General features: G+C 42.7%; 1 protein-coding gene across 1 annotated transcript in view; it reads right to left on the bottom strand.

Annotated features, from left to right (window-relative positions):
- LOC124805061 (carbonic anhydrase-related protein 10-like) overlaps window positions 1-22,456 on the bottom strand; it is a 392,918-nt gene that overhangs the window by 73,637 nt on the left and 296,825 nt on the right. Inside the window, exon 7 of the mRNA XM_047265485.1 lies at window positions 22,361-22,427. Within this exon, the coding sequence (XP_047121441.1) occupies window positions 22,361-22,427 (67 nt within the window). The remainder of the gene's footprint in view (window positions 1-22,360; window positions 22,428-22,456) is intronic.

Genomic DNA, 22,456 nt, shown 5'->3' with positions numbered 1-22,456 from the left:
CCCTGTTTCACCCCCTTAGGGGTTGAATTTCCAAAATCAGTGAATAGGTATTTTTTTCCTTACTGAGAAGTCAAATACCAGGTTTCACAGATTTAGCCTTAAAATTGCTTTAATAATTCTTCAATAATAATTCACATTTTTAGAAAACTGTCACCCATTACTTCGCCCACATAGAGCATTTGGTCTCATCTCTCACCTCCTTAGGGATTTAATTGCCAAAAAATTCCTTTCTTAATCGACACCTACGGGAAGTATCAATTTCCTCTCCATACTGAAGTTTCTACCCTTAGCAGTTTCGGCTGGGTGATGATGCGTCAGTCAATCAACCAGGACATTTCCTTTTGTATTTACAAATTATATACTAAACTGAAGCTCACGAAGTAGAATATAGTTTCTGAGATCACTGGTATGTTTTAAATGTAGCTTGATTTTTTTTCTGAATGAGAAACCTGTGCCACCAATGTACTACACGAGGATGCGGCATCAGGGCATTTAGTCGCTCCGTGAGATGGGCTGACGGTTATAATTAACGTACGACCCAGTTCATGACAGCCACTTAGCGACTTCATAGTGTCTAGGCTGCCTCAGCTTCGGCAGAACTGGCGGGTCGACGCTGAGCCACGGCCAATATTTGTGCCTCACCCTCCGTGTCGGATTAATTTCCCCGGCGCGGGTCTCGGCGGGCCGGAAGCCTGGTATTTGCACGCGAAGCCGATGCCGACGCCGACGCCGAAGTCGACGCCGACATTGGCGGCCGTCGGCCTTGACCGACGACGCGTTTGCCTACATGACGAAGCTCAAAAGAGAGCCCCGCAGCCACAAGCCAAGGTAAAACTATCAGTGGCTGGAAACTCCCAGGCACTACGATGAATCGCGATTTACGTCGTTGTGGTAGTCCTCAACACGAAGACTGCTTCACTGCAGATCTCCATGCCAGTCCATCATGTGGAAGCCTCTTCACCTGTGCACTACTTTCACAACCTACATGTACTTGCACCTGCTTACTGCCTTCAGGCCTTGGTCTCTGTGTACAATTTTTACCATCACATGCTTCCCAGCATTTCCATATTGTCGAGTCCGTGATGCCTGTCAACCGACCATTTCTTCAAGTCAGGTTCGAATCCTGCCTCGGGCATGGGTGTTTGTGATGTCCTTAGGTTAGTTAGGTTTAATTAGTTCTAAGTTCTAGGGGACTTATGACCTAAGATGTTGAGTCCCATAGTGTTCAGAGCCATTTTTTTTTCTTCAAGTCAAGTTGTGCCATTAATATCTTTTTCCACCTTCATCGGTTATTCGATGTACCCATGTTAGCATACTTCTATAGCATCACAATTAAAAAGCTTCTATTAAGTTCCTGTGTGAGTTGACTGTCCACGTTGCACTTCCATGAAAGTGTACACACCAGACAAATACCTTCAGAAATGACTTCCTAACACACATTAAATGCTATTTTTTTTCCGGAACGGTTTTCTTGCTATTGCGACTCTCCCTTTTATATCTTCCCTCCTTTAGCCTCTAGTTATCTTACTGCCCAAACAGTTCTGTTTTTAGTGTCTCATCTCCTAAGCTAATTCCTTGTAAATGGAAATATGTGGGAAGGTCTTATGTGACCAAACTGCTGAGGTCATCTGTCCCTAAGTCTACACACTCCTTGATCTAACTTAAACTAACTTACGCTATGGACAACACACACACCCATGCCCAAGGGAGAACACGAACCTCCGAAGTGGGCAGCCGCACGGACCGTGATAAGACGCCCCTGACCGCGCGGCTACCCCGCGCGCCTCTAATTCCTTGAACGACCGTTCAATAAGCAATGCAATACCTTTTTTCTTAAAGCTTGTTGGTTTTATTAAAGATTCCATTACATCATATTATTCCCCACTCCCTGGACTATAAAATAAAAAAAATGAACATTATCTCCGTTCAATATGACAGCCTTAAGCTACCTTGCCGGTAGGTCCTTTATACCGGCATGATACCACTCTACTGGTCGACGTCGGAAACACCGTATTGTGAGATCAATACCTTCCCCATCATTTACGTACTGCTTCCCACGAAGTGCATCCTTTATTGGACCAAACAGGATGGAAGTCGAAAGGTGAGAGGGTTCATGAGGAAGGACAGCCCAGTGAGATTTTGTGAGGCCTTCGCAGGTGCACAGACTTGTTTGAGGCCGTACTTTGTAATGGAGAAGGCGAAGATCGTTTGCATTGTAGTGGCAATGAGCACAGTGAATTGAAACACTGCAGGGGTCTCAGACCTGACAGGCTTCTGCCACCGTGTTGCGATGGTGACAGGCGCTTCGTCCAACGAACCCAAGTCCTTTTGTTCACTGACAGGTCTCCGTAGGGCATTCTGGAAGCGCCTTTGAATAACTCCGATGGTTTCCCGCCACGAGAAACTCTGTGACAGCTCTCTGTTTGAAATGCATTTATGTTACAGACGCCAGTTTGAAAGCTACGTGTACCCCGTCACATATCAAAACTTCAGACAACAATAGCGGGGCCGGCCGCGGTGGCCGTGCGGTTCTAGGCGCTTCAGTCCGGAACCGCGGGACTGCTACGGTCGCAGGTTCGAATCCTGCCTCGGGCATGGATGTGTGTGATGTCCTTAGATTAGTTAGGTTTAAGTAGTTCTAAGTTCTAGGGGACTGATGACCACAGCAGTTGAGTCCCATAGTGCTCAGAGCCATTTGAACCATTTGAACAATAGGAGGCTGAAGCGTCAATAAACCACGATATCCCACAACAAATCACGCGTTTTTGACCGAAGCTGACCGAGAAAAAAATGTGTTACATTAGTTATTGAACGCCCCTCATAATTCGTCAGCATTCCATTACTACTGCTGTATTTTTGTTAATGTTTATTTTGTAATGTCTTTTGAAATATCCGTGAAAATGTTTTTCGGTATCCTTTGATGCCTACCCCTTCATGCACTTCGACTCTCATCAACGCAATTTGATTTCTCTACAAATTGTAAATAATCTTTCACTGCCTGATTTCATCTCAGCTCTCTTTAATATTTCAAAGACTATATTCTAGTGGACATTGTAAACCGCTTTCTCTAAATCTACAAAGCCTTTAAAAGTAGGTTTGCCTTCTTTCAGTCTACCTTCTAGGACATGTCGTTGGTTAGAAATGCATCATGTGTTCATACCCAAAACCATCCCAGGAGTCGGTTTCTGTCAGTTTTTTATTCTTCTGTAAATAATTCGTCTCAATATACTGTAACAATGGGTTATTAAACTGATGCTTTTGAACTACTCATATGTGCCACCAGCCGCCATCTTAGGAACTGGAATTATGACATTTTTTTCCGAAGTCTGAGAGACTTTCCACTGTCTCATACATCTTGCACCAAGTAAATGTCAGCGTTTTGGCCAACAAGAGTAAGTTGTCATCCTCTGCTAATGGCCTCATCCGGGTACGGTGTGGAGGGTTGTGGGGTCAGCACACCGCTACCCAGGCCGTTGTCGCCTTTGTTGCCCTTGGAGCCGGTACATCTCGTTCATGCAGCTCGTCACTTGATACCACGAAGCTGTGTGCACCCCATGCCAGGCCTTACACGAAGGGAAAATACTTTCCAGTACCAGGAACTGAACCCGGATCCTTCTCTTAACAGCCAGACAGACTGGTCACTCAGCTACGGAACCGGACCATCTTGCACCACGTGAAGTAAATTCGTCGCCGCTCGCTCTCCCAAGTATCTCAGTACGGAATGTCGTCTGTTCCTGGGGCCTTCTGTCCACTTAGGTATTTCAGTGCTCTGTCAAATTCTTCTAGCAGTATTACACTTCCCATCCCTTCCTTACCTACTTCCTCCTCTCTTTCTGTAACACTGTCCCCAAGTTTTCTTTCCTTATATGGACTAACCCTATGTTCCACCTTTCAACTCTCCCTTCTTTCGTTGGTACTGCTTTGTCCTCAGAGGGCTTCATATTCATAAAGCTGCTTCTCTTTTCTGTAAGAGCCTTAGTTTTCCTACTGGCGCCATCTTCCACGTGGTAATGCTTGCTTTTGAAGCTTTTCATTTGTCCTACTTTGCCATTTCCTATTTTGTCAGTCAGTATAGAATTCTGCAGGACAGTCTCCTTCAAATCAACACAGCAGTTTCCCTGTGATGTTGTTTGGGCATCTCTGGTCGGCTGAAGATCCTGTGGCATGTAGATGTCTCGTCGGCTAAAGAGTAGAATGAGCTTTCGATGTCTGCAAAAATGGCGCAGACATATTCAGTCTGAGGAGTGAGATCACCGAGTGAATACGTATGAGTCAGGGCACGGATCCATTGGCGTGCATATTACCGGGAAGTATTATTTATTCTACGTAACATTAAAACGTCCGAATCAGTGAATTTGTTTTATATTGGCAATCGAATTAATTTTTTTAAAATAAATAATGGCCATCTCGTGTGACAATGTGAGTAGTGTGTGTTCATGAAGCTACGTAAATGCTTAGATCAACGTATGGAGCATTTTTATGCACTGCAGGTATAATAAACTTGGTGTTATTTATAAACAGTCAAATTCTGAGAGCATTATTCATCACAGCATGTTTAGTGCGAAAGATATATGAGGAGAAGAGGTCTCAGTTTGAGAGGACGTGTGTCACACAGGCACACGGTTGGGAAAGTTAATATTGTGATAGGAGCACCTCGAGAGTATGCTTGGCCTCTAGTGCTGTCCATACAGGGTGTCGTTGGAGGAATGTTCAATGACAATAGTTGATTTTTTGAAGCAAAGATCTTCAGTTGCACGTATGCCTTATACCGAATGGTTTCCGAGGTAGAAACTATTTAATGTACATCGTTACTTACTTACATTCTATATTATTTAATACAGAAAAGGATTGTTAAAACAGAATATTATGTGCCAAGTCGAAAGAGCGGTCCCATAGTAGTCTAGTGCTGTATTTGTTTTATCGATATGTAGTACCAGAGACAATGAAACTGGAAGAATAACCAGTACTCGAACAGCGACGGCAATGGTCTGGCACGCGCTAATTACTGCCACCATGCAGCAGCTGATACTCTTCGCGTTTTGTTGTTGCTGCTGATACGTTAGGTAAATAAACATCATACTGGGCTAATTTTCGAGTGCTCTATCGAATAGGCGTTTAAAATTTCGCCTTCAAATTATTTTTCTGCGTTGAATAATAAGAAAATAAATAATAATATACATTACAAATGTTATATCTCCGAAAGAGTCCGTAATAGGGCGTGTGTCCATACGTAGTTTTTGACTTCAAATGATCGCTTTTGTCATATTCCTGAACACTGACTAACAAATGACAAAAAGTAGTATAACGCCTATAACCTATTCTTTCATGCATGCATGTCCGTAAGAAAATTGAGTTGTTCTTTTGACGAACACAGGCCCTGCAATGACGTATTTATCCCCAGTACCAGGTAACGACTGTTCTGCTCTTTAGGCAAATTACGTAATGTGTGCACCAGTATAGGTATTGCGACAGAGTAACGACGACATATGGAAGTTCGTGCCAGGCCGTGAGTCGTGCACGGATAACCAAAACGGTTAAGGCGACTGCGTGAAGCGGGAAAGTGAGAAAGCCAGGTTCGAGACCCATTCCGACACAAATTTCCATAGTCGACATTCCCTTATACAGCTGATAGTTTTTCGCATTCACAACTGTGAATACTCTTCGTGTATTTCATATAGGCTGTATTCGCCGCAGTGCCTGTTCCTTCAGACATGCCTGCACGTCCGAAGCAACATGGCATCGTTCTTCTTAATAACACACACTCAGCAAAATTGTATTTCGAAATTATTTCTCATTGCACTACCGGTCCAATGTCACCAAAGGCTCTTAAGATGTGCCACAGAGGACTCAGAATGCTGGCTCGCCATTCCATCCCCTCTGCCCCCACATTCTCCTCCTCCTTCATGCTTTGCACTGAGGATGACGAACTTGAAGGCATTGGCCTTGGCCTGGGAGCACGTGTACCGGTCCAACAGTAATACCGACATGGAAAGTGCATGCCGCTCCTTTGGTGTGTAAGGGTACAGTACCCTTACGTAGTATTGATTATGCACTATGCAGAGATCATACATGGTTTAAGCAAAGACTACAGTGCAGTCAACAATGAGCGAGTGGGTAACCAGTAGTCGAGTGTTGGAGTCCGTGGGTGGAAGTCGGGTGTGAGAGGCTAGAGAGAGAGAGGTTGCTCGGTAGCGAGGCCGGAGATGAGTGGCAGAATGGCACACAATGTTTGATGTTGATAAATGTTTATAAATTGAGTGATTTAATTAATAAATTCCAGCATTTAAGAAAGGAGATGTTATCATTTAGTAGTTTTCACAATAACGGAAGTGGACAACGGTGAGTCTCATGACAAGGAGGAAAGATATATATTATGTTAAAATAATTAAAATATAACTTCACCTACAGCGTATGCGAATAATATAGTTCGGTGCGAAACTGGGGGGAGGTTACATATGGCGAAGCGTGTGTCGGACTTCGATTCCACAGCAATCTTCGGAAACGACGGAAAAGACAACACAGCAAACGGTGAGTCCGCAGCATTTCAGCACAGCAGCGCTTCGAAATTAACTGAACTCAATGTTGTGTAGGAATGAACAGGAATAGGAATAAACAATAGTGTTACTGACTTTTAAGTTGCGAGTGAACTTTTCAATTTAGAGCAAGCATAAGTTACAACGAACAGTGATTGATGTGAACAGTGTTAATATGGCTAATTCAGAACAAAACGGTAGTGTTACTAAAGACGAGGGAGGACATTTTAATAACGTGGTTGACGGAGAACAAATTAATGTGATGGAAAACACTACAGTTAATTCGACAGAGGACAGTGGTATCCTTAGTTTTGAATTGCCTAACAGAAGTTCAACACCGATGGTTATCCAGCAAACAGAGACTGCTATTGTCAGTAAAGATCGTATATCTCAATTTTTAGAAGCCATCAAAAATGTTCATGAGGAAAATAGACAGGCGCGTGTAGAAATAAAAGCCTTTCATGACGAAAATAGACAGGCGCGTGTAGAAATAAAAGCTTTTCATGAGGAAAACAGACAGGAGCGTGTAGAAACAAGAGCGTTTCATGAGGAAAATAAAAAGGTGCGTCAGGAAATAATAAAATTTTTTGAGGAAACAAGAAAGTTCCATCAGGAAATCAAAAATGATTATCAGACACTAACTAATGCGATTAGCAATTTGCGAACGGAACTCACCAGCTCATTTGAACAAAACCATGATGATCTCAGAAAATAAAGTCAAGACAAACATGAGGCCATTAGCAGCGTAATTACAGATCGTAAAATTCAAGTTAACGGACGGTGTAGGCAAACGGAAGATTTTATTTGCAAAGTTAATGACAAAGTTAAGGCTCAAGATGACGAAATCGTCAAAATTAAAAGTTCTTGTAAAGCCAACAAAGAGTCGATAATTAAGATGGTTAATGGCGTACAAACGCGATGTGATGAACTAAGTGATGAGGTACATGAGATACGACAAAAGGTAACGAACGAGGGCAGTTCCATAAGTAATGCAACGCATTTTTTTTCTCGGCCAATTTTGGTTGAAAAAACCGGAAATTTCTTGTGGAAAATTTTCAAACATTCCCGCTTCGTCTCGTATAGTTTCATTGACTTCCGACAAGTGGCAGCGCTGTACGGAGCTGTTAAAATGGCGTCAGTAACGGATGTACGTTGCAAACAACGGGCAGTGATCGAGTTTCTTTTGGCGGAAAACCAGGGCATCTCAGATATTCATAGGTGCTTGCAGAATGTCTACGGTGATCTGGCAGTGGACAAAAGCACTGTGAGTCGTTGGGCAAAGCGTGTGTCATCATCGCCGCAAGGTCAAGCAAGACTGTCTGATCTCCCGCGTGCGGGCCGGCCGTGCACAGCTGTGACTCCTGCAATGGCGGAGCGTGCGAACACACTCGTTCGAGATGATCGACGGATCACCATCAAACAACTCAGTGCTCAACTTGACATCTCTGTTGGTAGTGCTGTCACAATTGTTCACCCGTTGGGATATTCAAAGGTTTGTTCCCGCTGGGTCCCTCGTTGTCTAACCGAACACCATAAAGAGCAAAGGAGAACCATCTGTGCGGAATTGCTTGCTCGTCATGTGGCTGAGGGTGACAATTTCTTGTCAAAGATTGTTACAGGCGATGAAACATGGGTTCATCACTTCGAACCTGAAACAAAACGGCAATCAATGGAGTGGCGCCACACCCACTCCCCTACCAAGAAAAAGTTTAAAGCCATACCCTCAGCCGGTAAAGTCATGGTTACAGTCTTCTGGGACGCTGAAGGGGTTATTCTGTTCGATGTCCTTCCCCATGGTCAAACGATCAACTCTGAAGTGTATTGTGCTACTCTTCAGAAATTGAAGAAACGACTTCAGCGTGTTCGTAGGCACAAAAATCTGAACGAACTTCTCCTTCTTCATGACAACGCAAGACCTCACACAAGTCTTCGCACCCGAGAGGAGGTCACAAAACTTCAGTGGACTGTTCTTCCTCAGGCACCCTACAGCCCCGATCTCGCACCGTCGGATTTCCATATGTTTGGCCCAATGAAGGACGCAATCCGTGGGAGGCACTACGCGGATGATGAAGAAGTTATTGATGCAGTACGACCTTGGCTCCGACATCGACCAGTGGAATGGTACCGTGCAGGCATACAGGCCCTCATTTCAAGGTGGCGTAAGGCCGTAGCATTGAATGGAGATTACGTTGAAAAATAGTGTTGTGTAGCTAAAAGATTGGGGAATAACCTGGTGTATTTGAATGCTGAATAAAACAACCCTTGTTTCAGAAGAAAAATGTGTTGCATTACTTATTGAACTGCCCTCGTATACTTGGACGATCCAGTTAAAGAAGAAGAGCCCAATGCTTATATTAATCCAGAAATTACCATTTTTGGTGCGTGAGAAGTTAGCACTCACACCACAGTCAACAATGGAGCAAGTGTGTTTTTGCTAATTGACCGAATGCGATCAACGTGAGCGACACAGTAATAACAATTACACGAATCGTCATAACGGCCCAGCGCGGGAAGGAATCCCAAATTACGAACGACCGAAAGTATTTGATCGCCGAGACGCTGATAGACACAGGAGAGACGAATACAATGTACCAGACGGATTCAGGTCAAATCACCCGCAGAACCAGTCACACAATGACAGAGACAGGCGACAGCATCGATCCCCAGAACGTGCAAGAAGCCGCGATCGCAATCAGCGAGATTTTGAACCGTTAAACTAAGCAAAGTTTCGGAGACGACCCGCTCTGGAACTCTGTCACAGGGACAAAAGGTCGGATATTATGATAAATGCCATAAAGTGTGAACATGTAAATGATGTTAACGAAGATTTGTGTCGAGAAAATGAAGAAACTAATAAAGAAATTCTGATGCCATTTGTGGAAGTCGAAGTATGTGGTATTGTTATGGATGCATTAACTGATTCAGCTAACGAGGCAAGCGCTATTTCTGAAAATCTATTTTCGCAATTAAACAGTCTTGTCGCTATTCCCACATTTCCTGTTGACGGCGTATGTATTGTCAGTGCAGTTGGAAACCGAACCAAACCAATTAAAGGACAAGTATTACTAAGATTTCCTATTAAAGGAGACAAATATGATCAGAGTGTGATAATCGTTGGTTCTCTTAATGTTGGGCTAGTTCTCGGAGTTGATTGGTTGTCAGAGATGAGATGCTGTATTAATTTTGAGGAGAATTGTCTTGCGGGCGTGGAGATATAATAAAGAAAGAAGAATTGTATTCAAAGGATTTGTTATGGATAATAAGGGCGCTGCGGGCGTGAAAATAAGGATGATGCGTTATAGAGGAGAATATGGAGCTGTCAGTTTAAACAATTCAGAGAGCTGCGCTAAGCTGCAAGAGAGGGATGAGGAGGATACTCTAAATTGTATTCAAACCAAGATTCGAGAGTTAGTGGACTTGACTGAAGCAGAACGAGAAGAACTGAGGGAACTACTGAGATGCTACGTCGATATATTTTCAAAGATACCAGGATTAATTAAAGGATATGTTTGTAAAATTAAAGTAAATGACCATTAACCATTTCGCAGTAAGTCATAAGCCATAGCATTGGCACAAAGGGAAGCTGTTAACAAGGAAATACAGAGGGTGTTGAATAATCAAATAATTGAGCGCTCAGACAGCGAATATTCAAACCCCATATAAGCTGTAGCAAAGAAGGATGGCACAGTTCGCATTGTTCTTGACGCCCGCGCAATGAGTCGCATAATTTTACCACGGCGTGATCAGCCAGAAAACCTGCAGTTTTTGTTACAAAGATTCAAAGGAGTCAAATATCTAAGTAGCCTTGATTTGACTAGTAGTTACTGGCAGTTAATGCTAGAAGAGAATAGTAGATAGCATACAGCATTTCTTTATAATGGTAGAAGTTACCAGTTTCAGAGGATGCCTTTTGGACTCTCGATTTCTTCAGCGGTTTTTATGAGAGCACTGGATAAAGTTTTCGGCGAAGATTTGAAACATGTAACGCTTTATGTTGACGATATCTTGATTAGCACAGCTTCATGCGAAGAACATTTGGAAATTGTTCATCGGATACTTGAAGCATTTAGGAAAGCTGGGGTGACTGTTAACCTGGAAAAATCGGAATTCGCCAAGTCGCAGATTAAATTCCTTGGGCATATTATTTCGTCGCGAGGGATTGAACCGGATCCAACAAAAATGGACACAGTAAGAAATTTTCCGTAACCTAAGTGCCGTAAGCAACTTAAGTCGTTTTTTGGTTTCTGTAATTTTTATCGTCGTTTTCTTTCAGGATGCTGCCTATCTTCTCCTGTCTTAATGGACTTGCTGAAGAAGGATGCTATATGGAAATGGACTCATGAACATCAAGAAGCGTTTGATTCAACAAAAAACCAACTGTGTGAAGCATCTAGCCTTCACCACCCTGATTTAAGTGAAAAGTTTTACCTTGGCACCGATTCAAGTCATTATGCGCTTGGCGCAGAATTATATCAATTAATTGAAGTCGATGGTGTTACTGAACATCATACTATCGCATTTGTGAGCCGCGCACTCACAAGCTGGGAGCGAAAACATATTGTCACGGAAAGAGAAGCACTTTCCATTGTTTGGAGCTTCGAAAAGTTTCGTTTTTATCTATTTGGAAGGCATACTGTCGTAGTGACAGATCACAAAGCATTATCATTCTTGATGAATTGGAAATTGATGCACAATAGGTTAACCGGTGGTCGTTAATGTTTCAGCAATACAGTTTTGAGATTCAGTACATACCAGGAAAGCAGAACGTCGTACCGGATGCGCTGTCGAGGTTGTCAGAAGGACAAGATTCAGATAATGTGGCGCATCCACTGCAGAAAGATATAAGGATTCGTTTTATGCGAGGTGTCGAAGGCAAGCGTCATATACGCAAGATTCTGCGGAACATCAAACAGGAACAGGACGCAGACGAAGTATTGAGGATGATTAAAGAAAAATATGATGATCCGAATGCCGAGAGTAGTGTCAATATTATTTAAAACAAGATTGTATCCTTTACCGGCGAAGCAAATTGAATTCTGATCATTGGAGGCTATGTATACCCAAACATGTAGTGGATGAATTAATAAGATACGTTCACGTGAGATATGCTCATTTTGGCCCACGTAAATGTATACTAAAATTGCAAGAGAACGTCATCTTCGATAACATGGCATGAAAAGTACGATCAGTTCTAAAATCTTGCGATCTCTGTCAAAAAACTAAAGTGTCTACGATTCAGCACAAAGGTTTCATGCATAGCATTATACCTCAATGGACCGCTACCCAGATCAAAAGGGAATTTTACTCAAATTTTGGTTGTGATGGATGTCTTTTCGAAATTTGTACGCCATTACCCACTCAGGAAAGCCAACAGTAAGATCATCATCAAGAAACTCAGGGAAGAATACTTCGTAAATACTGTCAAGCCAGAGTGCATTTTATCGGACAATGGCCGTCCGAAGTGGCCGTGCGGTTAAAGGCGCTGCAGTCTGGAACCGCAAGACCGCTACGGTCGCAGGTTCGAATCCTGCCTCGGGCATGGATGTTTGTGATGTCCTTCGGTTAGTTAGGTTTAACTAGTTCTAAGTTCTAGGGGACTAATGACCTTAGCAGTTGAGTCCCATAGTGCTCAGAGCCATTTTATCGGACAGTGGTCTACAATTTCGGTCACACTTATAGAAGATTTTATTAATGATGAAGGTATTCGGCACATTGCAATTTCGTCTATCAGACCCGCGTCCAACCCGACTGAACGTCAAATGCGTGAACGGGGACGTTTATTTCTGCACCTTGCGGGAAGAAACATAAAAGATGGATAGAACGATTGACAGATTTTTAAACAGTAATTAATAGTTTGTCGCATGATTCAACGGGATTGCCGCCATGTAAAGTCCTCTTTGGAAAGAAACCTGACAGTATCTTTCATGAATACATTTCCTTTCCGAAAGAAAAGGAAATTACACAAGAGGAGCGCTTTAAAATCGTGTTGGAGATGATGAAGAAACGAGCAGAGGACGGAAGCTGGCACATGACAAAATAGAGAAGCCCATTACGTACAAAGTCGGTGATTTAGTACTTATTCGAACTCATACGAAATTATCAAGTGCAAATGAAGAGATAAAAAAGTTTCATCACTACTACAGCGGACCATTCAAAATTAGAAAACTTGGTCACCCTAATTCCTTTGAAATTGAAGTGGTGCAGTCCGGTCAGTATCATAGCCTACAACATGTAGAAAACATTAAACCGTATCATCTATAAGACGTGTTGCAAAACAAGAGATGCTCTGTAAAAAATATGAACATTGTGTTGTTTGTGTACATATCATTTTGCCTGTGTGAAAATAAATGGACAATAGTCGGTAGCTATTGTGAGTTAGTTATAGTGGACAGTAGTAGGTAGCTACTGTGAGCTAGATGCAATCAGTTTTAAGCATTTTATGCCGTCACGTAAACATTGTGCAATGCTTGAGTCAGAGACACGTCTGTAAGCAATAATAGGAACGCGTGGCGCTAGAGTTGTGGATACTACGTTGACGTTCGCGCGCAGTGTATATTGTTTCTCCACTGCCGTAATTCCGTTTTGTGTTTGTATGTTGGCGAGCCGATGTGGAGCCACCGACGTGAAACGATGCGCGCGCAGCGCGGTCGTCACGTGTTACAACTGCGGTAGAGGATGTACCAACCCCTAGGACCTAGCACGCAGCGCGACTGTCGCCTGTTCCAGCGCTGCGCTAGCCTGTCAGGTTGGCGAGCTGTGTGGAACGCGGAACCATGGGATGCTGACGTCAGCGGCCAGCTGATCAACAACAACAACAACAAGCTTCACGGTGCGGGAGTCGCTGTTACGACGCTGTTACTACAATTCCACCAATTTGCAGAGGCAACGAGTCTACAGTCCCCGGCGACTTCGATGCCACAGCCCTATAATTCATCGAAAGCTGCGAATATGTGTGTTTAGCATCGCATCATATAGGGAAGTGAAAAAGCAGAGTAAACGGTGAAAGTGTTATCGTTATTGTGGTGGTAATCCCCGGCGGCATCGATGCCACAGTCCAGTGCGTAGTTAACCAGCGTGTTTGCGTGTGATTTACGACTCAACATATAGGCAGGGACCTAAAGCAGAATAATTAGATATGAAGTGCTACGTAAAAAAGTGTTTTCCAAGGTGATTATTTGTTTATGGATTACTTTCCAAGGTATGTGCCTTCCATCAAATTTTTTGTATTACTAACCCTGAAAACTGTGGGCCATAAATATAACAGTATCGCATTTTCAAAATATGCTGCCACTTGGAGTGTTAATTTATGTGGGGTAGTAATAGAATATTTTCCTATGAATATTGTGTAGTAGTTGGAGTTGTCAGTTTATTATTTTGTTTATTTTTTGATCACATTCATTCAGTTAGGCCTATGTTTCTATTCATTCAATACAGTGACTATCTGATCATTAGTATTTAATCCATTACAACAAGAAATATTCATGAACAAGCTAACAGACACTTGTTATTCGTGTATCACAGTTAGCCATACTATTTATTTGGGACATTACAGCATTGTGTTTCATGTTGCTATGCTAATTCAATGACATTATACAGTGTGCACAAGCATTTGGGATTAACCTGACTTATCTTATTGCTAATTAGCGAGTGGTTTAATGATATAATGTGATTAATGTACTGTGATTAAGTGATACTTGAATTTCTTAAACACCATTTTCCTTACACAAATGAGATTTATTCTTAATGACTTGAGGTTCTCCATTAATAAGCAAATAGTTTTGACTAAATAATGTAATTTTACATTTTTTCTTTTTTGGCTTTCTGTATATTTTTCTATTTTAATATTCAAATCTAATATCAATATTACACTTTTTCATATTAAAGTATTATTTTGGTGGGGATATGTAAGGGTACAGTACCCTTACGTGGTATCGAATATGCACTATGCAAAGATCATAGATGGTTTAAGCAAAGACTGCAGTGCAGTCAACAATGTGCGAGTGGGTAAGCAGTAGTCTACTGTTGGAGTCCGTGGGTGGAAGTCGGCTGTGAGAGGCTAGAGAGAGAGAGGTTGCTTGGTAGTGAGGCTGGAGATGAGTGGCAGAATGGCACACAATGTTTGACGTTCATAAATTTTTATAAATTGATTTAAATAATAAATTCCAGCATTTAAGAAAGGAGATGCTATCATTTAGTAGTTTTCACAATAACAGAAGTGGACATCAATGAGTCTCATGACAAGGAGGAAAGATATATATTATGCTAAAATAATTAAAATATAACTTCACCTACAGCATATGCGAATAATATAGTTTGGTGCGAAAACGGGGGTGGGGGGGGGGGGAGGTTACAGGTGCTGATCTCTCAATCAGTTGGCATCTGTGCAACGCTTTCGCCATGGACACCCATAAGCGAGGGTCCATGTGGATTTTAGCAGGCATTTCTAGGGAGCTATTTGGCTGGTGGTGACATGCGTCATCGGTGGAACGCCGTAAATCCTGGTGTCGAATTATATACTTCAATTCAAGTCGAGACAGTTCTGTCCGCCTCCAACATAGAGGCATATCGGATGGCTCATAATTCAAAACTCAGATGCCCAAGGCCTATCAGAATCCATATACTCCGCAAGTCCTGCACCATTTCTTCACACTGTATTGGTGCACCCGCATCACTGGATTCAGCCCAGGCAAAATTCTACATAGGTGCTGGCATCATGCCCTGTTACACATCCTGCATCCCTTGCAGTGTACCCTATCTATCAACCAGAGCAATCGTCTGTGCATTCTTTTTCGGCTGGAGCCCGGGATGGACACAATGGTTCTTCACTGGGTGTAAGGAGTATCAGTTGTTTGTCGGTGCAACCACCCACTATTATTTGACCTGTCAGCACAGTCGGCTCTGGTAGGATGGACACTCACAATCTTAGCCTCCACCCCCACGTCTGCCACCAACTTCCGGTTGTGACACCAGGGTCACCACCAGCCATGTTCCTCGCCCCGCACGCCCTGCGCCACTGTACAGCTTACACCTCAGTGATCGATGACGTCAGAACCCACCAATAGGGGACCACTCCCTCTGTTCCAGACATCCTTCACCCCTGCTGTACCGGGGCAGACTGTTGTCACCGTCTCCACTGCTTCAGATGGACTATCTGAGTTGGATGTCCCCAAGGCTGGTTCCATAGGAGTAGAGTGCTGCAGCCCTTAACCCACTCCGTGCCTTCCCCTCACTGCCACTGGCACAGCCGGGAAATTTTCGGCCCTACATATAGATTTCAAGGGAAGAGTCTCTGTACTCTCGCTAGTGGCGGATATCGATAGCAGCTCTGAGGCGCCACGTCTTGTGCACAATGTGTCATGCGGGCTGTACCACTGACAGCCATGGGGCCTAACAAGCAGTAGTGAGCTCCGCCATGTATATACAGTACACGAGGACCTATCACGCTTATCCACTATTCGGATACTGACCCTGCTTTGTGGACTAACTTTCTGCCTATCGGTATTGGGAGTTATTCAGTGTTCAGCTCACGAGGCATTTGGTTTTCTTCATGAATTACGTGTTCGTATTGGTATCAGATTTAGAATAGTGCATTACCATGTTGAGAGACGAACCCATCGGTGAAAGGACGACTTTATGGATGGGTGACTGACTGAGGACTCTTTTCTGGTTTATACAGTTCTCAAATTACCCTAAAGATTGGTGACAAGAGTCCAAAATACATACATCATACCATCCATAACACGATGGATCTGTTGGACTGCGTGCCTGAGATATGGCCCACTTCGCCTAAAATCTTATCTAGTGCGATCATCAGATGTCACACAAATCCGACAGTAGTTGGTGAAGGGAATCTGACGGTACTGATCCACTCCAGTCGTTGCCTTGTCAACCCGTTTCCTGTAAAGGTTACCAGAGGTCTAACTAATACTTTGGAAACGATTGCGTACTGACCGGGTCGATAAATCCTTGGAATTGCCTCAGAAAACTGCAGGGCACAGTTTTGTTTGCATTTTCCTCAGGTACCTACGAGTCATCAGTTATTGCTGTTCAGAGCCAGCGGCAGTTATGAGGCTCCTGCATTTCACGATAGCGGGTGCATCTTCGAATAATTTCGCTGTGGTGTATGCACACTGCATAATCCCAGATTGAAATTCCTGGCAAGCTGAATAGCAGAAATAATATAGGACTGCTTCTTCTTAAACTGCATGGGTTGCTGTTCGTAGCAATACCCTCGGGTAACAGCAGTACTCCAAAAGAAGTTTCTGATCAAAAATATACAAACTGTGCAAGTCACGAGGTTGCTGCATAATATCTTTTAGCAGTTAATCGCAGGACTTTTACCCTGCATCGTTTTCTCAAGGGAAATGTTGGATTTCCTGCGCTGTACAGGTACTTATCACGAATTGGGAAAATCGTGGTGCATGACGAGTGTTCAGCGAGCGATCGGCAAGCAAGTTGGCAAGCTGGAGTGAAGATCGCTATCTTTACTGTTAACAGCGGCAGTTTCCCGCGCTACAGGGACGCCAGCTTCCCACACGCACGCCACACGCATTCTTCTCGCCGAGGCACCAGCGCGTGTCGCCCTGGTCGGATTCCGGAATTGATCGCAGGATCAGTCGACTGCTCGGCTGGTCGATTGGTGGCCGCTCTGGCGACGCGCCGCTTTATGGGTCGACAATAAAATTTGCAACGCCCGCTCTGAAGCTGGTCGTCTGGGCGCCGACTTTACTCCGCTCCCTAAATCCACGCAGGTTGCGCCATAAGGTAGACCCAGTTCCTCAGCCGGAGGTGACCTCAATCTCCGGCGATTTAGTTCGGCACTAAATCAGACTCTTACTGCAGGTTATACTTCTGTTTTTCTTTCGTATTTATTTACGTTTGTCGCATTGATTCTGAAAGTAGATACCCCCGCTCCCGCCCCCCTCCTCACACATACATCCAGGTCGGAGCAGGGACCGAAGAGTCTTTTCTTTACGATTCTTCTTGTTACTTCTCAGAGCTTATCTCGTTCTCCAAGGACTTTCTGGAATACAATGAACTTAAGGAAAACTGTTTCGTTACTGTAGTGAAGGTAGGATGTCCGCTTGTGGGTCGATGTGTAACACTCAATTCTAACATTTTATTCTGCTTAATATCTAGGCTATTGCATATCTGTTTTCCCTAATATTAAGATTTTTTTTTAGTAAATGGATTGATCAGTTGTTCCCGAAATTTCCAAATATTTCGAATACATAGTACACTGTTTCTTTTGGATCACTTAAACTCCAGATTACCCAACGCTAATGGTTAGTTACGACGTTCGATATGCCTACACATGAAGAAAGTACGAGATACCGGGTCTATCAAGCACCACAAATATAAAAACAAAGCATTTAATGAGGACTGGGCTATACATAGAATTTAAAAATATATATCACACATTGCAGCACATAAGCTGGATACGTGACCGGTTCACCAAATATATCGATGCTGCTCCGTCTGTAGAAAGCAATGAATTACAGGGCAATCACCGTATATACAGAGAGATTACTAACACTTTCCCCTTCTCTGTGGCCAGAAGAATCAATAGCAAGGACGAACGGCTGGCTTGACTGATAGCCCATCTTTTCCTGTCACTCTTTATTTCATAGGCGCATCATCCTCGGACTCAACATCGAGGTAACTATACACGAGGGAGCAGTTACTCGTTCTGTCAATATACGAGTATTTGTGAGTTTTAACTCCTTGCGTCTTCCCCAGAATTCGAACGCTTCACGATACATATACACTTTAGCAGCAACTGTCGCATATTTGGTAAATGTTTCAAATGGCTCTGAGCACTATGGCACTTAACTTCTAAGATCATCAGTCCCCTAGAACTCAGAACTACTTAAACCTAATTAACCTTAGTACATTACACACATCCATGCCTGAGGCAGGATTCGAACCTGCGACCGTAGCGGTCTCGCGGTTCCAGACTGAAGCGCCTAGAACCACTCGGCCACTCCGGCCGGCGTGGTAAAGGGCATTTCGAACATTACTATCGTTTCTCTATTTCTTCGTTCGAATATTGTGCCTATGAAAAATGACTTTCGTAATGTCCCGCATGTGATACGGTTTCTTGGATGTCGCCAGCATGATGATTTTGTGAGCGGTGCATGATATGAGTGTGTTACTTAAATCAGCTGTGAATATGTCTTTTAGGAATTACAGTAGTATGCCTCTCATGCAGCATAATACATAGCTCTATTGTAAAGTTCATTAAACTAACTTAGCAGATTTTGCATGTGCATGATCCCTCATAGCCACTAAACGATCGCATGATAAAAAGCGCTTCACAGCTCTTGATGTCACGTGTTTATGTACCTGTTAAAAGTCGCACACCGACAGAAAAATACTTAAGACTCGATGGAAAGAGATTTTATTGACGTATCTCTTTCGGAGGTGAAGGTGTATCTTCCAGTGAATTACAGTCTGACGTCTACCTTGCCTACAACTGCAAATCGACATACACGATCACTAAAATAGCCGTGAATGCTTCCTTTGACTGTAAATCAATCGTACTAGCAAACTAATACGTCCTCCTGCTTGCTTATGCGCAACATACTAGAATTGCTTATGTAGCGGGTAACTGACGGTCCCCTAAGTAGCAGTCGTCTGCAGGTCTTCATGAATTTCGCTAGGATTTTCCGAAGTAGCTTCTTCTCTCTTTTAAACAGCACTATCCGTGGTCTGCCTCATGCAGCATCCTGCGTTATCCACGACTCCATTGGCACAGACCGTGTACTAGAATGACCCCGTATCATTCCTTTAGATTGCTCCTGCAGTTTTTTTTCAAACCTGACAAACTTTTGAAGTTGAAAAGGACATACAAATCTGTTTAGTAGCGGTTTGTCAGATCAGGTATAAAGCACGTACCATATTCAATATGGTCATATTCTGTTCAGCAACGCAGAGCTTATCTACCAAAGAGATTTGGTGATACCACAGAAATAGCACAGAATCACTCGAGTACGTAATTGTCTGTGGCCTTCCTTATACCAAGGACGAATTCGTGAGATGAGTTCCACAAAGTTGTTGTCTGCAGAATCAATCTTGATTCTCACGCACGCAGAAAAATACAGCATCTTTCAGAGATTAGATACCACTTAGCAACAAAAGTGAATGTACGGTTAAACAGAATAGCATGCTACTTTTCCGTAAATATGTAACACAACTTCAGATACAACAGTGGGTGGTTGTTTTTCGAAAAGTGAAAGCCGTATCAACCGTGCAACACGGTCAAGGTTTGCAGTGTTTGTTGTATGTTACCCGGTAGTTTCAGTAGTTCCACCACCCAGATCAGTATCTTTTTCGAAGCGTTTATCCCGCCGTAGTAGTCCAATGTAGTCATGATTTGCCATATTTTGTTTCCATTTCTTTAAACTTCAGGGGCGGGTTGCCCTTCTGTTGTCATATTTGTGAGTCAGCTTAAGGAGTGGAAGTCATGCCTGCCATCAATCTGTGAATCGCATACGCTTTGTTCTGTGTGTTACCGTGTTTTTATCTTTCGTGTATCGTATTTCCTGAACAGAGGTTAGGGACCGTAGCAACACTTTTGCAAACGAGTGTGAAAAGTCGCCTAAAATCGAACTCAGGCTGGGCGGCGAAATAGGCCAACGTTTAATTTAATTTTATTTTATTTTTTTTTTAATTCTTAAAACCACTTTTGCATGAGGACACAGCACATCTACCCGAAAATGAGAAAACATTGTTTGATCGAATATAATTTTAAAACTGGACAGCCACAGCTAAAATAGTTACACATGATTGCTTGACACATCATACAGTGACCAGTTTTTAAAAATACTCGTGTTAAAACCCTTAAAATGAAGCCGAATGAAATGCCCAATGCCCCGCTGTAAACCCACACAATCGATATCGCAACTTTTTGGTTGCAACTTCTGGTCCAAATATAAACGCTATGTAATAGGCTACAGAACGCTGCAGAGTACCAATTGGCGAGGCTAGGTAAAGATTTCAGCACTCTTCCACTGACAAAAAACCATCGTACACTGTTCGAAAGATCATCGGCAAAGATGGAAGTCACATCTCTGTTAAGCCGCGAACTGTACACATTCCGAGTAAAGAATGCTCTTGTAAACCTATGTCAAGCAACAAAATGCCCTCCATAGGTGTTATTCAGGGAAGTACAGGGCCGTGTAGTGACAAAAGCCAACAAGCTCACGTGTATTTGCCACCAACGAGTGACCCGTGTGTTGTCAAAGCGTGAGCTGCGGCTGCCGTCACAGTACCCATTTCGTAGCTTAACACAGACCGACGAGACAGTATTTTAATCGGAATGTGTACAGTTCGCGACTTAACACAAACATGACTTTTGTGAGTGACGATGGTCTTTTTATTATTTGATGATGGTTTTTTTTATCAATTGTCGAATGCTGAAATCATTATCTAGTTACGCCAGCTCTTACACTACGGGATTCAGTAGCTTCTAACATACCATTTACATTTTCACCAGAAGATACAAATCAAAAGTTACAAAACATGTCGTGTGTGTTTATAAGTGATCTGTACACATACAGCTACAGCGGACAACGGCTCTTTTCATTCAGTTTCATTTTAATAGTTTTAACATCTGTATCTTTAAAAAGTGTTTACTGTGTGAAGTGTCAAGCAATCATGTATTGGCTCATGCTACACGAAATATGGGCTAAGAATTAGGAAGGAGGCACGAAGTCAGAAAGACAGATATTACTGATGTCTTGTCCGACAGAAGATAGTGCCAGTGGAACGTGACACCTTATGTCACTGTAACGGAACAAATGTACAGGAACACTGGGACGCTATGTAATCTACATTTAGGAAAAGGAAGAGCTTAACAAAGAGCTCTTGTTCCCACTCTCATTTACCGAGACAGAGAAATTCGTATAATTATAATTCAATGCCGAATCAGTTACCACTTTAATACTGTTGTAGAAAACAGGATCAAACGCTAAGTAAGTTAGCAATTTGTAAAGGAAAGGATACGATATAATCGCTGACAACTCGACAGAATATCCAAGGAACACCATCTGCTTCAAGTAATGTTTGCAACCATGTCCACAGCCAGCGATGAAGTGTTCCCTTTGCTTATCTTTCTGTGGCTTACGTCGTGCTCTTTTTCGCTTTGGGTGTAGACATTTTTGCATATTATTTCGTATCTTAGTGCACTGCTTTCACTAATAATTGTATGCCTAACCCTTTTACTGTCCTGAAGATGATCATTACACACTGAAACTACTTATCAAATACAATTAAAAACCTCTTGTGGCCAAAGACTAGAAAAAATACTACAATTTGAGATACTACTCCTGTTCCCACAGTTAAACATGTAGGTTATTTAGCTGAAGTGTAAGGTACAGGTAGCTGCCTTTGGGTAAATCCCGGTGTTTGGAGAGCTTATGGTTAAGTGACATTGATCATACAGAAAATCGTGAATATTTACGCAGGATTTAAGAATTGTGGGGAAAACTTTCCATATCATATCGGCCAGTATATTAAAAAAAATAAGTATAATGTACCTATCGTAAATTATGTAAAGCTGTCGTTAAAAGCATCGATAGTTAATTCGGTTAACGTCGCTCGGAGTTTCTGGATTTGTGTTGGCGCAGCGACGTGATACTGCGAGAGTGAGAAATGCAAACTACAGAGAGTTTTAAGACATTGTCCCGTTTCCAGTGTGCTCCCAGAGAGACAAAATGTATTAAATCAAAGATATAGTGCATCAGACATCTTACTCCCTAAGGTTTGTAGCTTACATGGATGTATGACCGATTAACTTAAGAAGAGGAAAGAAATATTTGGCGTACCTTTGAACTTTATTTGATTAAATGTACTAGTGATCATCCGCAGTTCTTCCGTAGGATTCTCCCTTATCTGCAACAGATAAAAATAAATAAAACACA

This window comes from Schistocerca piceifrons, chromosome 7 (genome assembly GCF_021461385.2).
Source record: "Schistocerca piceifrons isolate TAMUIC-IGC-003096 chromosome 7, iqSchPice1.1, whole genome shotgun sequence".
Lineage (NCBI taxonomy): Eukaryota > Metazoa > Arthropoda > Insecta > Orthoptera > Acrididae > Schistocerca > Schistocerca piceifrons.
The sequence above is the reverse complement of the archived record's forward strand: the minus strand, read 5'-3'. Positions and strand labels throughout refer to the sequence as shown.